Here is a 15,457-nt window from a genome sequence, read left to right on the forward strand (position 1 = left end):
TAGACCTTTTCTAGTAACTAATCTTGGAGGCCAAGACTTATCAAGCCAGTCCCTTTTAGCCTTAGTGGGTTTCCAATTTCTAGCCTGAAATTCTGTGCCTGTTGTAATTAATGGGAGTTTTGCCATTAGGTTCTAGTGGAGCTGTTCATCTCCAGTCTGGAATTTAAGTACATTTGTCATCATTTGGCATTTTCAACAGTGCTTCAAGATTTGATCAAAAACCAATGTTGCCTAATGCAAAGAAGATAATGAGCACACTTTCTACTACTTATCTTTAAATGACCCACTACATGCAAGCTTAAGTGCAAACTTTCAGAAATGAATGGTCATGCAGTGAAGCCTTTTGAACTAAATTATTGAAATGTTCTTTTCTCTCAGTTTTTATTGGCAGAGCTGAACACATTTTACTTGAAGTTTGTCCTGTGGATGCCACCAGAGCACTACTTGGTCCTGTTGCGACTTGTCTTCTTTGTCAATGTGGGAGGTGTAGCCATGAGGGAGATCTACGATTTCATGGACGACCCGTAAGCCATTTCCATTGTATATGCCATGCAGAGCTTCAGCTGTTTTGTTTTTACTTAACTCTGGTTTGCTGCAGTTTGTTGACACAAGCACCATAGCAGTAGTTCAGCCTGGTGGAGGCAAAGAAGCCAGGAGTCCAAAGCACTTGCTTTGTTCCTATTGCTTTAAAGGTAAAATAAAAAAAAAACCACATGTTCCCTCTTGCAAATTGCATGTGGCTAGTTGGCAAGTGATGGCATAGGCCATTTTATGCAAATGCTTTTAAATTTCAGTCTTTCTTAAAATTAGCCTTTTCTTTGAGTGAATATGTGAATTAGCTGAATTGGCTTTTACTCAAAACTACACTCTGTCTTACAGCCTGATTCTAGAGTCCTTAGACATACCTTCCAAGGATGACAAGGTCTGGCCCCAAACCCTTTTTGTTAAAGGATGTTTCTTTACTGAGTTATCTTCCAACAGGTCTGTGGTCCCCTGGTGCTTTTGTAACACCACTTTGTAAATCAGATAACCCTTTTATTGATGCCTATTAAAACAATGTACGTCTGTATTCAACAGTGCATGTACTATCAGAATGCTCCTACTTAAACATCACATTTGTCCTTGCTGCTTTTGTTTCTTCAGTCTATAGGACTTGAGAGTGCTTTTAGTTCTCAAATTCACGTTTTCTGTTAAGGTTCAGTAGTAATGTCACAGACTGCCTACATACCTCACATCTTAAGGCTATGTTCACCTTTGGCCTCAAGGGATATTTTGGTTGTCACTGACCACCACAAAAGTCTGTGTTTAGAATTTAGGGTTCCAACCTTCTGAAGAACAGTTTCACTTTCAAGAATCTAACTCATAGAGCTGGGAAGAAAGTTTAGCACACAGTACTTAGTCAGATTTCAGGATATTCAGCAGTGACAGGCTATCCCCTTCCCCCTGGTGCTGGGCTTATTGGTTTGGGACATGCCTCCAACTCAAAAGTAAGAAGAGGTCTCTACCTCTTACTGGTGAGCTCCTCTCCTTGGAATCACTCCCCATCTTCTGATCCCTTGTTTAGATTGAAAAAAGTATTCTTTTGCCCTCTGTTCAACCACATGGGGCATGACATTGAAATTTAGAAGCCTCATTAGTCACGGGGGCATCATTGCTGATCCTGTTTGTTATCATTATTTCAGTGAAATGAAGAATGAATCCAGTGAACAGAGAAACTCCATTTGGGTTTCATATTACCACTGCTACCACTATCATCTTCCTTTTTTGCTTTTCTTGATAGATGAGGTGATGGGCATCCTTGGTCTTGAATTTCATGGTTCTGCTGATTTATTAGCAGATTTGAGCTGTGGTCTTCATTGAAGGCTGGTGAATTATGCAACTGATACCTTCTGTCTGCTTAATCTTGGTGACTGGAGCTGGTTCCTTAATACATTTCATGTCATTAGACCAGAAACTACTTTTTTTTACCACTCAGCTGGTGTTTAGACCATTTCTAAATCATTTTGAATGAAGAAACTGGTGGAACCTTCATATTTTGACTTCCAGGGAGACGGTTGGGGAGCAGCTGACTGTGCTCAACACTCATTGCAAATGTCCATTCTTTTCCCTTGAGAAATTGTTGAGGCCTTCAAATTAAGCACCAAAAACTTATGATACTCCATTGGCCCTCTTATGTGAATTGTAATCAGGATGTCTTATATATGACTAGACAATCAGAAAGCCAACCAAAGATATTGAACTATTTTCTCTAGTCCTATAATATTTATTACAGGAACTAAAGAAGTTCCAAACAAAGGTTGTTAACTTTTCTCCTTCAAGGTACTTGTGGTCTCAGCAGCCACTTTTAGGACTAAAATTGGGTTGAATTTAATCTGAGCCTGCTAATAAAGCATCTAGAATTTGTTAATGAGCCAGGGATTGTAACATACCGGAGCTGAGGATTTTGTCAGGCCTTGGTAATCCATTTCTCCAACCATGATCCATATGTTTCCACTGTCTGTAGTTCAGAAGGACTTGGTATGCTCCGTGCTTCCTTGGGGAAGCTTCCAGTGTAATGAAATCTGTTGCTGGGCCCGTGACACCTGTATTGGATCCCTGTAGGTCTGTCTGGTTTCAGGTGTCAGGCCTTTTTCAGAAAGCCAAGAATAGGGCCATGGATTTTATGTTTGGTCTTGTGGGGAAAATAGCTTCTCTAAAATACTTTTCCAAATGAAGGCCAGTACAATGACTGTGTATTTTTAAAACATTCTTAGGGTTTGCATGGCATTTTCATCTTGTTATAGCTGGGACTTTTCCTTCTCTTTTTTTTCTTAATTCTCTCTCTCTCAAGCAGGCTCACTAAAACTTTCATTATAATCAAGGCAGATTATAAACAGATTTTATCCTCTGAACAGGAATTTGATTGCAAAGATTTTGAATTACCTTTTGTTTCTGTCCTTCTATTTGTCAGATTCTTATCTTCCTTTTAACCATTTCAAAATGCAAAAGTCCTTGGTCTAAGGGTCTAGATGAGGAGGTTTTTCTTGAAACTGGAGTGTCTCTCCAATCCCATTTGCATCACACAGTAATTAATGCTATGCTTATCCTATCTTGTTACCAAGTATACTCAGATCATCATGTATAACTTGAGCTAAAGCAATAGTGTCAAACATGTAGCTCTTAGGTGCTATGTCATTAAGAAAATATGCATTAGAGTATTGAAGTGGTGTTTAAACTGTACTATTTAAAACCTTTAAATGGTTTTTTAAAAGTGGCTTTCAAACTTTTTTCATTGAGGAACCCTTTGGAAATTTTGAATGGAGATGTGAAACCCTTTGAATTTCAAGTGTGGGTATTCATGTACTTTTGATTGATTTATAGTAATCTTTCCCGGTCCATGGACTACATGTTGAAAACCACTGATTTAAATCATCCCCTGCTTCTACAAGAAACAGTAAAGGAGTCTTTCCAACTGCTTCCCATAGCTTCTCCTGTTCCTTTTGTTTGAAACCCTCTGGGGCTGCTATCCATATTCCCTATTGCAGCTGTTCAGCAGCAATCCCATTAATCACCTGCTGTGTCAGAAAGGAGGGAGGAGAATGTTTCTGGCTACTCCTGTTTTTCTGGTTCTCTGCTGGAAAATGAAACACTCCAAGGGAACATGATAGTTAAAGTAGATGTCCCTGGGTGAACCTATTAAAGAACTGATCTTTTCCCACACACGGCCAGTGACATTATACAGGAGAGGGAAGCAAAGTAAGGAACAAATATCCAGTTATGACACCCTGATTCTCTGCTGAATCACAGTTAAAGCAGCCTGTGGTTATTTTAATTTGAACTAGCTGGGTACTGGCAAATCAGGGTTGTCACATATTTCCACTCTGCTATTATGCACCCTTAGCAGGTGGGAAGGATAGCAGTCAATTCCATTAGCCTTATACCCCTGGGGCTGAAGGAAAGCCACAGTGATTTCAGTCTTCTTTCCACTACTTGACAGAACTGATCAGACAATCTGCCCCCAAATATTGTGTGGCTACTTAACTTTATACTTTCTCGAAATCTGTTCAGTGCTACAGCTAATCAAGCTGAATGCTGAGGAATTTAAGAGGCACAGCAGTCATGAGTAAGGCTAGACATTCCTGTTGCCTAGGTGTCCAAAGGACCACAGTGAGAAGCATCTTAATCATCCTGACATGTTCATTTCCCCCTTCCCCAACATGGTATAGATTTCTAGCTCCTGTTCTCCCACATCGCACCCTATCTCCTCCACCCTGCCTCAGTTTCAGTCTGCAACTTGTATTGCACTTGGAATGGGCTATTGTAGAGAAACTGGGCAAAGGAATAAAGTGTGTAGGAATGTAACAGAGCATGGAGGAGAGAAATGAGCAAGAAGGGAAGCCACCAGCAGAAAAGATGGCTGGTGAAGAAGAATGGTAACTAAGATAAAATCAGAGGTCAACTGCATGATGAGAATAAGGAATCAGAAGTAACAGAGACGCATGCATTAGGGCAAGGGATGAGCAACGTACAGCCTGCAGGCCAGATCTGGCCTATGGAGCCACTGGATCTGGCCCATGAAGCTGTAGGGCTGTGCCCGTGCTTGCATTGGGACTGAGCAGCTGTTCTGGTGTTGGAGGGGTGGTGCAGGGTCAGGGAGAAGCAGCAGCAACATAGAAGCATTTTGCTGTTCCCTGGTCCCAGTGCAGCTACCCTCTGGCTGGGAGCTATACTCACTGCAACTAGAAGAAGCGACACTGGTACAGCTTCCAAAGCCATACAGCTGGGGAAGCTCAGGAAAAGTTGTCTCCATGCTGTTCCCTGCCCTCCAACCCCTACCCACAAAGCTACCTGGCCCGCACCGGACTGGGGCTGTGTTGTTCTAGTCCATGGCATGGAAAGGTTGCTGACCTCTGAATTAGGGTTTAAATCAGTGATTTTGGTTTTTTTCACTTGTTTTGGGACACTTGTTAAAGAATCACTAACTTTATTTTAGAAGTGTAGGAGGTAGTGTGAGGGTTGACTTTAACTGGGGAGGAGAGGAAGGAAGTTAATTCTCAGAAAAATGTAGAAAGCCCAAAGCCTTTTGGCAAGGCTAGAGCCGTGTTGGAAGGTGAGTAAAGAACTTGCTGACTGAAGTAGTTGGTATGGGTATTGCTCCTCCAGAGAAGGATATTCAGTCTCACTTGATTTGAGTCAAGTGGTTACTCATTGTTGCATGTCTAGTCTTTAAACAGGCTCTCTGAAATCGAGTCGGTGAGTACCCAAAACTTCTAGTATGTTTCTCTTAGCCCTCTCCACAAGTGGGCACAAAGTCGCATCTTGGATTTGTGGCATTTAGGCTGGGGTTGCTCTGTACCAGTAAACTTTTTTGGTTGGCAGAGCGTGAAGTGAAGTGGTGTTATATGCTGTTTCCACATGAGATATTGAGGCAGCCAAAGGTGAGAGGGAGTTCCAAATACAATACAAGAAGTAAAGGATACCACATGCCTAATAAACTGCATTTGATACAACTTAACATTTCCAGACTCTCCCAGGTGGGGCATAAATTGTCATCACTTTGGTGTTAGTGACCCTTCAGACTAAGTACAGAGAGTCAAGAAGCTTGAGGCTGAATCTATTCAATCTTTGCAGGTTAGTTTAAGCTGCATATATTGAACTAGTAAACAAGTAAACAGACATTCACTTTTGATTCCAGCAATGCAACCATATGCCTGCAGTGGCTTGGGCCAGAAGCCACTCAGGCCAAAGCTAGCCCACCCACCCTGCAAGGTGGGTTTTGTAAGGGAGATGTAAAACATCCTAGGATTCCGGTGGACTGTGAGTTAACTTGAATCTGGAGAGGATCCAGGACAGATGTTCAATAAACCAATTTAACCTGAATCAGTTAAGTCTGATACTACATTCATCCAGGTTTATCTTAAACAGGTTTAGACCATTTTGAAAGTGGTTTATTATGTGCACTGAATTTCTGTAGTGTTACAGATTTCAGCCAGCTTCTGATCACCTGTACCAGTTTGTGTAATTTCTGTCCCTATCTTCAATGTTGAGTTCATAATAAAAGGAGATGAAGGTCCCAGCTGGTTTGATAGAAGCAATGTTTTCAGGCTCTTTCTAGTTGTAAAGTGTCAGAAGTTACTTGCTGGAGCAATATGTGATTTCCTTGATGTGCTTCTTATAGGTGCTTTAAAAAGCTCTCTTTCCTTGAGTGGCCAAACTACAAGGCAATAAATCTCTTTAACCTACCTTGGTGAAAGCAACTTTTGAGCACTCACTCTTGAGATCTTGGTAGGCTTTCATTTCAAAATGTCACTGCTTCAGGCCTTTCCCATAATTAAGATATGTACAGAATAATATGCTTATTTTGCTTTCCTGGTATTTTGTAAGGATTCATGGGGAGATTAATGCTGAGAAGGTTTATACTTGTCAATAGTGTGGCAATAAAAGTGGGCTAGGCTCTTTGTCTCTTCCAGTATCTTATTTGCTCATAGTATTTAGCATCTTGCTTTCTAAACTCCTTAAGAGTCATGCAGATTATTTTTTGGATAACTTTATCTGAAAGAGGAAAAGCCTAAGAGCATAGTTACTTAAAGATTAATTGTAGTGTAAAAAGATATGGAGTGTGGTTTAGTGTTAGTGGATTGGTCAGGTAATTGCTTTGCAAGTGACAGATCTATTGAAAATGTGGAAATTTGACTTACCTTGCAGGGATGTTGAATTTGAACTCTTGAGAAATGTGTTTAGACCAGGGCAGGCAATTACTTGGACCTGCGGGCCACAATAGGCAGTTCTAGGGAGCTGCCACAGGGCAGTCAGTACTCTCCCCACAACAGCCCAGAGCCCACGTGCTCTGCAGCTCCTCCTCACCACCATCAACAGTGCACAGCCCCAGAGCACTGCCCCCCCACCGCCCTGTGCCTGCTCCAGACTTGCCCCAGCCAGAGCAGACCAGCTGGAACCCACATGCACAGCCCCAACCCCAGCCTGCCCTGTGCCTGCTCCAGACCACGTGCCCACGCTGAGAAGCAGCTGTAGAGAAGCTGCTGCTTGGTGCAGGGAACAAGCAGCCCCTTCCCCTCATCGCTGCAAGGGCCGCCTTGCTGCAGCTGCTCAGAGCCTTCGCCTGGGCCGGACTGCGGCTCCTCTCTGCCACTGTCACCACCCCCTCTGGGCTGCACAACAGGGCAGCGGTGGCGATGCAGAGGAGCCACAGGGCAGCCCAGGTCTGGCTTTGGGCAGCTGCAACAAGAAGGGCCCTGCAGTGATGAGGGGAGGGGCCACTTTTCCTCATGCCAAGCAGCAGCAGCAGCAGCTGCTCAGCCACTGCTACTACTCATTGTGGACAGCCGGTCCAGAATAGGTGTGGGGTGGGCTGGGGTTGGGGCTGTGTGGTTCTGGCTGGCCCATTCCAGCGGGGGTGAGTCCAGAATGGGCGTGGGCCAGGTCAGGGGTGGGTCTGTGTGGGCGGGTCCCCAGCTGTACCAGGGGGCTGTGGCCAGCAGCAGCGGCAACCAGAAGGACCCACTGCCACCTGGGCTGCCTAGAAATGCAGTCCAGCTGCTGAACCTCTGCAGCCATACTGCATGCCCAGGTGAGAGATGCCATGGGCACCTGGGCCAGACAGGGCCAAGGGATCCGCCACAGGCCAGACAAAGTCCCCATATTTTGCCCATCCATGGTTTAGAACCTCTGAAAGGAGGAATAGGTGAGAACAAAATGACATTAGCATGAAAATATATTGGCATGCTTGTTCTTGATATGTGTGTAATCAAAAGTAGACTTCCACAGTAGCATAAAGGTAAATTTATATATTTCTACCCTATCTTTCCTTTGGTAAAGGAATATTCTGTTGAATATTTATCATTGAAATACCATTTAATCTCTATTGCAGGAAGTTCTACAAGAAGCTGGGTCAGCAGGCATGGCTGGTTGCTGCCATCACGGCCACAGAGTTTCTGATAGTTGTAAAATATGACCCCTACACTCTCACACTGTCACTTCCCTTCTACATTACTCAGTGCTGGATCCTTGGAATCATACTTGTGCTCACATGGACGATGTGGCGCTTTTTCATTCGGTAAGCAAAAGCGATTGAGCTCTGATTCACATGAACAGGAGTACCCCAAAATTAGGCCTAGCTAGGGCATATGAACAGCCACTTAAAGTGGAATAAAAGGTCTTCAAAGCATGTCTTCCTAAAATGTTATGTAACGTTGAGATTTCAGGGGAAATATATTTTGCTAAATTGCCTCCATGAAGATGAGTAGTAAAAAATTTTGTTCGTGAGTTTTGATTATGTCTTTTACATGAGCAGTTAGAGCTAAACAAAGCTTCAGTCCCTGATTCAATTTGGTGGAGATTCAGCCCAATTCGGTGGCCGAATCTCCGAATCCAAAATGAATCAGAGGACCCCTTAATCTCTCTGAGTTGAATCGGAGCCCTCTGAATCGATTCAGAGAGATTTGGTGATTCAGACACAGACACAGCTTTAAATGTTTTTTCTACATACCTCTAGGTAGCAGGTGGCTTGTGAACGCTGCGATGCTGGGGCACATGGAGTGTCCCACAGGACCACGGGGGCGCTCCTCAGTGCGCTCGGCAGCAGACCTGGAAGTGGATCAGAAACACTTCTGGGTCCACCAGGGGGCGCACTAAGCCCACCCTCACCCCTTGGCTCAGCAACTGGTGCCCCCTGGGTCAGGAGGTGGGGGGCACCTGGAGTCCCCCTGTGGCCAATCACCAAGTGGGGGGGGCAGCATGCTCCCCAGTGAACCCTGAAATGGACCAGAAGTACTTCTGGTCCACTTCTGGGCTTGCTGCTGAGCATGTGGAGGGCCCCCATGCACTCCTGCGGGAACTCTATCCACCCCAGCATCACAGTGTTCACAAGCCACGCTGGCACCTTGAGGTATGTAGAAAAAACATTTAAAGCTGTGTCTGTCTGAATCGCTGATTCTCCAAATCGTCATTAAATCTTCAGATTCAGATTTGGCCGAATTGAATCAGGGACAGTGATCCAAATTCACGAATTGAATCACTGTCCCTCATTTGGGCCGAATCCAAATCAAATAGGGCCCGCTTTGCACATCCCTATGAACAATCGTTACAGTGTTTGTCTCTGATTTTTACCATCATTCTGACATGTAAATGAAAGCACAGTCCTGAAAATTGGCTTATAACTACATGTTTTTAACAACATTGACTAGGTTTTCAGGATTCTATTTACAAGATTTCACAATTTACGCTTCTTTGATATAAAAGTCAGTGATATACTGTGCATACTTTGTACCCTTTAAGTTAAGGCTTCTGAAAGTAATTTAAGATTTCTCACATTAGGTGTCCAAAAGAGGCCAGATTATCTTCCCCCTCCCACTGCTTCTGAGTGGTGAGCAGCTGCCCTTGGACATTTTTTAAAACATCTCAGATTTTCAGAATTCACTAGTGATTTTTCTGGAAATGCTGGCTTATTTTGAAACCACTCTCTGTTTTGTAGCTTATTTTGACATCAGTATTTTCAGGGCTGTGCATCTGCCAGCCTAGAACTGTGCCATTTTTGAATGATCAGAAGGCAAATATTTCTGAAACATCTAAATTAGCAAGACACTACTTGTTGTTCTCTGAGTTAAGACCTTTCCCTGATATTCCTGACATGCAATTTAGAATTACAGGTTTGGTTTGGGCCCTGTCCTATTGTGGCACCATTTCTCTCCAAACAAAGGCATGATTATATCAGTTAGTGTCATGTGTCAACAGCATAAAAGCAGCCTAAGGACTGTAGGCTCTGCATTGCAGCAGCTTCTTTCCATTTTTGTAGAGTGCAGCTTGGATTTGTGATAGCAACTTAGCAGCAATAAACCTATTCAGCTGAATCCATGCCATTGTTCAAAGGAAGATGTAGTTCTTGGAAACCTTAAGCTGTCATATTAATTATAACAGACCAAATTATCCTTATTGTAATTACACCCACAATTAAATTTGTACTAGTTTTCTGTGCTAACCTAAAGGTAAATGTTTGGATAAATCAACTAAGAAGTCTTATATTTATTTATTTGGGTTTTTTTAAGTGACATCACTATGCGGTATAAGGAGATAAGACGACAAAAACAAGAACACAGACATGAAAAGGACAAATGCTTAAGCAACGGTGATAGACGTTCTCCAATACTGGATGAACAGAGTGGGAACGAACTGAGAGAAGGAAAACTTTGAACTTGAGCAGTAGGCAAGAGGTAGAAGCTACCTGTCATGCTCAAGTTGACCTGTTTTGACGCTTTCAGTCTTGTCTTACTTAGTTTGTAACTTTCATTGTTTTCCAACATGTGACAACCCTCTTGGAGAAGATGCCACCTTGACCCCCTGATCTTATGTCTAGTCAGTTGGAGAAAGTCTGCAGTAGACAGACATTGGAACCAACCCTGTTGCAACAAGAAGGGATCTTTGGTCAAATGTGTTTTAAGTGTATATCTGTCTTTCTTGGAAAACCAAGAATCTTGGTGTGGGTGGCTTTTAAACCAACAGCAAAGGGAATCCTGTGACCCTGTTTCTGGTAAACCATGATATTTCCGTTTTAACAATGTTTGGAGCATTAGGAGCATTCATCCTATGGAATACTTATACAGGGCATGGTAAATAAGTTGCATTTCTGCTGAAACTTTTGATCTGTGGAGTAAAAACTATGTAATGTTAGTTTCATTTGTTAGTTAGCAGGACTTCAGAGACTGAACTTACCGGAAAGCGTGAGAACAAGTTGCATAACTTGCACAGAATATGATACAGTCCACTACTGTTACAGCTCCCACAGTGCTGAGTTGGCTCTCTTTCTCAAAGCTGGCTTATATTACTGTGGGGCAACTGATGACCGATTTCTATTACCTCCTAACTCTGATTATACAGAAAACTGCTACTCTTAGATCTTTTTTTATCCTGGTCATCTCTCAGCATAGCTTCCTTCTTTAAACTTTAGTTAACCTGCTTTTCATTAACCTGATGGAGTAAAAACGAGCTGAAAACTGGTAGTTTCTTTCCCTCAAGGTATTCAGTTATTTTATTTGCCTTATTCTTAAACATGACTTTTCTTCACTTGCTGTGCAAGGCAGGTTAAGTTCTAAACTGTTTCATTCCTTCCCAGGTAAGCTTCAAACTTACAGCAACCCTAAGCAAACTGGAAAAGATCTGCCTTTGCACAATAAGCTTGGTAACATTTAGGTTCCCGGGGTGGGCCTGACTTGATCACTCATGCTCTGTCACTTTGTCATGCATCATGAGAGAGAACCTCGTACCTGGTTATCTGGCATTCTTGCCAATTACTGAGCTTCTTGGAACAAAACGGGACACCTGTGGTTCATTTGCAGGGTTATTCTTCCCAAACATAGTTGTAACCTGTTACCCTAACATCAGTGGTTCCTAAGATAAGGATTGTGATTACAGATAAGGTAAGTGCCACTGGCCAGCCCTACAGTTCTTGTTATAGCAGTCAGGCTCAGATTAGAAGTGGGGTCACAGCTGAAGAAGATTGAGAGCAGCTGCTCTAGATAATCCAGCTGGCCTCTAACATAACTGACTTTACTTGAACCATATAACAGATTAACTTGACTTGAAAGACAGAGATGCATTTTTCCTGAAATACATCAAATTAATCTGGCTCTTAAACACCACTTGAGGCATTACTTTTCCAGAGTAGTGTTCTGTCCAGCAAAACATAAATATGGAACCAATAAAAGCTGAAGATTTGAAAGTCAGGCTACAGGTCTTTCAAAGTAGCAGGAGACTCATGCCAAAGCTGCTGCCTGCAGCAAACCTGCACACAAATCTGAGTCATTTTGGTCTTATACTTGAATAGCACACTGTCCAAACTTCTCCCATGTTTACAGAGCAATGAAATATTTTCTAATCCAAAACAATGGGTCCTGGCAAACATGATGCAATTTAACTTAAAATTTTAATGTAGGAATACATTGAATGTGCTCAACAAATGAAGCAAGGGTTCAGAGCCAAGGAGGCAGAAATGGTGGAGGCTGTCTTTCCTGCTGACCAGTAGAGGAAGAGGAGGTTGATCTGTATGAAAGGTCACATGAGGCTTCTTCCTTGAGTGTGCAGACTGCACTATTTATAGTCCTCGAATGGCTGCTGTTAAAACCTTAGGATTTATCTGCTGTAATTTAATGGAGAATGTTATGACTGTAACTAGATGTTAACGAATTCTTTAGAAATGGGCAGATGCTGAGTTGAGCTGGTCACTTACTTCATAGCCCTTTTCTACCCTTGAGTAATTTTTAAACTTGTTCAGATTTATTTATACCAGTCTTATGAACTCTTGACTGACTGTTTTAGAGGTGGTACTTAGTGTACGTGTCTTTGTAAGGTCCCAACTGAGCCAGGATCACGTAAATACATTTCCATTTATGGGTTGTTCGAGTTAACCAATCCATCTTCTTTTTTTATTATTATTATTTTACTTGTGGGAGGGGAGAGCTAAAAATGTCCACATCTGTTTCATAATTCTGATGATAAAAGTAGAATTCTACCTCCTCCTCCCTGAGGACTCATTTGTGTAAATTTGAGGCATTTGTGGAAAATACCAATTTTCTAATAATTCTGAAACTGACCTACTGTACAGAGCACTAATTTGTGTCCATCTACATCTATTTAAACAAGAGTTTACAGTTAACCTGGATAACTGAACAAATGTAATAAAACAACAAATGTTTGCTGGTGTGTTCTTTGGTACAGTCTGTGTCAGCATGTTGTTTGTGATCACTAGTCATGGTAGATGGCACTTAGTATGTATTCCTGTAAAACAGGAGTGCTTTTGAAAATGCCCATGTACAGAAGGGTAAGCTGGAGAAGCAGTCCCTAACGCAACAAACTTGTCCAAATAACTTTCATGGCCGTTTTTATCTTTTTATGTTTTGAAGTCCCTTCACCCTTCTTAAAATTGTTTTTTTCATGTTGGAGTTAAGCTTATGAAATGGCTCTGAATTGCAAGTGTGATCTTTATAACCAGAAGGTGAAACTGCTTGGGCTTTTCACAACAAACTTAACTTCACATTTTCATTATTCCTGGGAGGTCTTGCGTTGCTGAAGATCTGTAGCCATTGCAATCTAACCTGCTTTTAGAAATCCACTCCTGAATGCTCCGATTCACCACTGTTTGAGGGTGCTTCAAAGGAGTAGGCAGGTATGGAACAGAAGAAGGAATACTGTTGGACCTGACCGAGAAGGCTGTCTAAAGGTAAGTGGATGTATGGAAGGAACTGCGGCTTTGTGCCCTACTGGAGATACGAAGTGTGCTCTGTTTTGTAACTCCTAAGCTTTAACCTCTCTCTCGTTAACTTTAGCCTTCTGGTGTATTTTCCTTGTCTAGTAATGCACTGCGACTTGTTCAGGAAATTTTACCTAGGATAAGGTTCTAGTTATGGGGTAGAAACAATGCAGGGTTGGGTAAGAGTACTTGGGCACAGCCCATGCTAGCGTTAGGAATGACCTGATGCTCTTGATTCTTCTGCTTCTGGGGCTGCCTCTTTTTATATTTTGCAGGCAGCCTGGTAACTGGTGTGAATGCAGGGGCTCACCTCTTTTTAATTGCAGTAGTTGTTCCAGATTGTGAGGTGTCACACAGATACCACCTGGTTTCCCTAAAGACACCACCTGTCAGGGCTTTCACTGCCAACTGTTGACATCTCTATGATCTAGGAGAAATGTGTAACTTTCAAACACAACTGTGAACACTTGTTCTTCTTGCCACCACTCTCAAATGCTTCCTGGCCTATATTCCTCTCTCGCCAATGCTCCAATCACCTTGATAAAGATTTGCAGCACCTTGTTAGGAGGTTTCTGCTCAGATACTGTCAAATCAGAAATCCAGATTCAACCAGTGGAATGGTGGTGGATTTTCCATCTCAGAGCCTCAAATCAAAATAGGATGCCTCTGGCTTAGTTAACTGGGATCAATATTGGAGTAATTCAGTGAAGTTCTATTATGTCAGGGACCAGATAAAGATCTAATGGTCAGACTGATTTGCCATATTTGGGTCAGCGAGGATTTCTATCCCATGGTCAGATTGGTATGGACTGTGGAGGGTTTTGCCTTCCACTCCAGAGGCTGGGGGATGGCCCTCTTCCAGGGATCTATTGAGTGTGTTTTAACAAAGTTTGGAGCAGCAAAATGTTGGCTGCTGTGGTCCTGCTGCTTTAGCTGTGGCTGATTAGAGTGGTATATCTTGAGTTCATTTGGGTGGATTACGTAGTTTTGCTAATAGGTGAGACACTGAATTTATATAGGATGGTTTTAATAGGGATGATCCTGCCTCAGGCAGACAGGGGGTTGGACTAGATGACCTCTGGAGGTCCCTTCCAGTCCTACTTCCCTATGAGTTTGATCTCTCCTGGCTCTAGAATCTAAAATGTGAATTTGGGCCTTTATTCTCAGTCAGATGCATATTCCATTTTCTTCTACGTGAGGGCCTGCGAAAGGCATGCTCTGATACAGGGGCATTAAACTCATCTTGTCCCAGGGCTGGACGAGTCTCTTGGAATTGGTCTGTGGGCCGGATTGGACCCACAGACTGGCCCTGTATTCTAGATCCAGCAGTTGCCCTGGAGCAGCTGGACTGGGCTTCATGTGCAGCACAGTTCTCCTTTGGCCACTCGGCTGTGCCGCATACAACAGCCACTTTACTTCTCCAGGATGCAAGCTGAAGCGGGTGCTGCATGGGGCCATCTGGTGTACCCTGAATGCTGTCTTTGGGTCACTCTGAAACCCATGGGTAGCTCCAAGGGCTGCATGAGCTGGGTCCACAGACCAGATTTGGCCCATGTGCTCTGTTTGACACCCTTGTAATACCATCTGGGCATCCTGCATGCCTTCTGCAGTGGACACTGCAAAACATCTTGTCTTGCCATGTCTCCCACTCCTGCTTTTCCTTTTTTGGCAAGATTAAAACACTGCCTTGCACTCCTAAACTGGATTAACACCCAAACCAGATTGGACACCTCAAATAAATGCACTATTTGTTCCCACTGGCTTGCTGGGCAGGCATCAGTGCATACCAATGTCCAGAAAAGGAGCAACTGGAGCCTCATCACCATATACACCCTATAAATGGAATCCCTGAACTTTCCTCCAACTTCTGTCTGCCTCCTACCCTGGTGAAGATTTGTTTTAATCTTATTTAAGATTATTTAAGCATAAATGAATGTAACAGGAAATTTATTGCTACTCGGTCCTGCTTAGCACCCCAGCCCACGCTTAGTTTAGTATGGACATGCTGCCAGTTTTAATATTTTTAGAATTTATACTGCTGATACAAAAGCAAGGTAACAAGTAAGGGCTGGTTCCCCATGAATTATTGTTCTCGTTTAAAATTCTCTTGCCTTGGAAAATACTTCTGTTTTGTGGCAATTTTCCTGGAAAGCAGATCCATGCTCCCAAGTTTATGCCGCCTCAGTTGATACTGCACAGATAATGGTGTGGGAAGAGTCG

General features: G+C 42.9%; 1 protein-coding gene across 1 annotated transcript in view; it reads left to right on the top strand.

Annotated features, from left to right (window-relative positions):
* Nucleotides 1–12,702, top strand: part of PTDSS2 (phosphatidylserine synthase 2) — a 75,837-nt gene extending 63,135 nt beyond the window's left edge. The window contains exons 10-12 of the mRNA XM_090032335.1: nucleotides 379–524; nucleotides 7,868–8,053; nucleotides 10,041–12,702. Of these exons, the coding sequence (XP_089888461.1) occupies nucleotides 379–524; nucleotides 7,868–8,053; nucleotides 10,041–10,185 (477 nt within the window). The 3' untranslated portion in view covers nucleotides 10,186–12,702. The remainder of the gene's footprint in view (nucleotides 1–378; nucleotides 525–7,867; nucleotides 8,054–10,040) is intronic.
* Nucleotides 12,703–15,457: the final 2,755 nt, after the last annotated feature.

The sequence above is a fragment of the Crocodylus siamensis genome, chromosome 2 (genome assembly GCF_052110815.1).
Source record: "Crocodylus siamensis isolate JL-2025a chromosome 2, ASM5211081v1, whole genome shotgun sequence".
NCBI lineage: Eukaryota > Metazoa > Chordata > Crocodylia > Crocodylidae > Crocodylus > Crocodylus siamensis.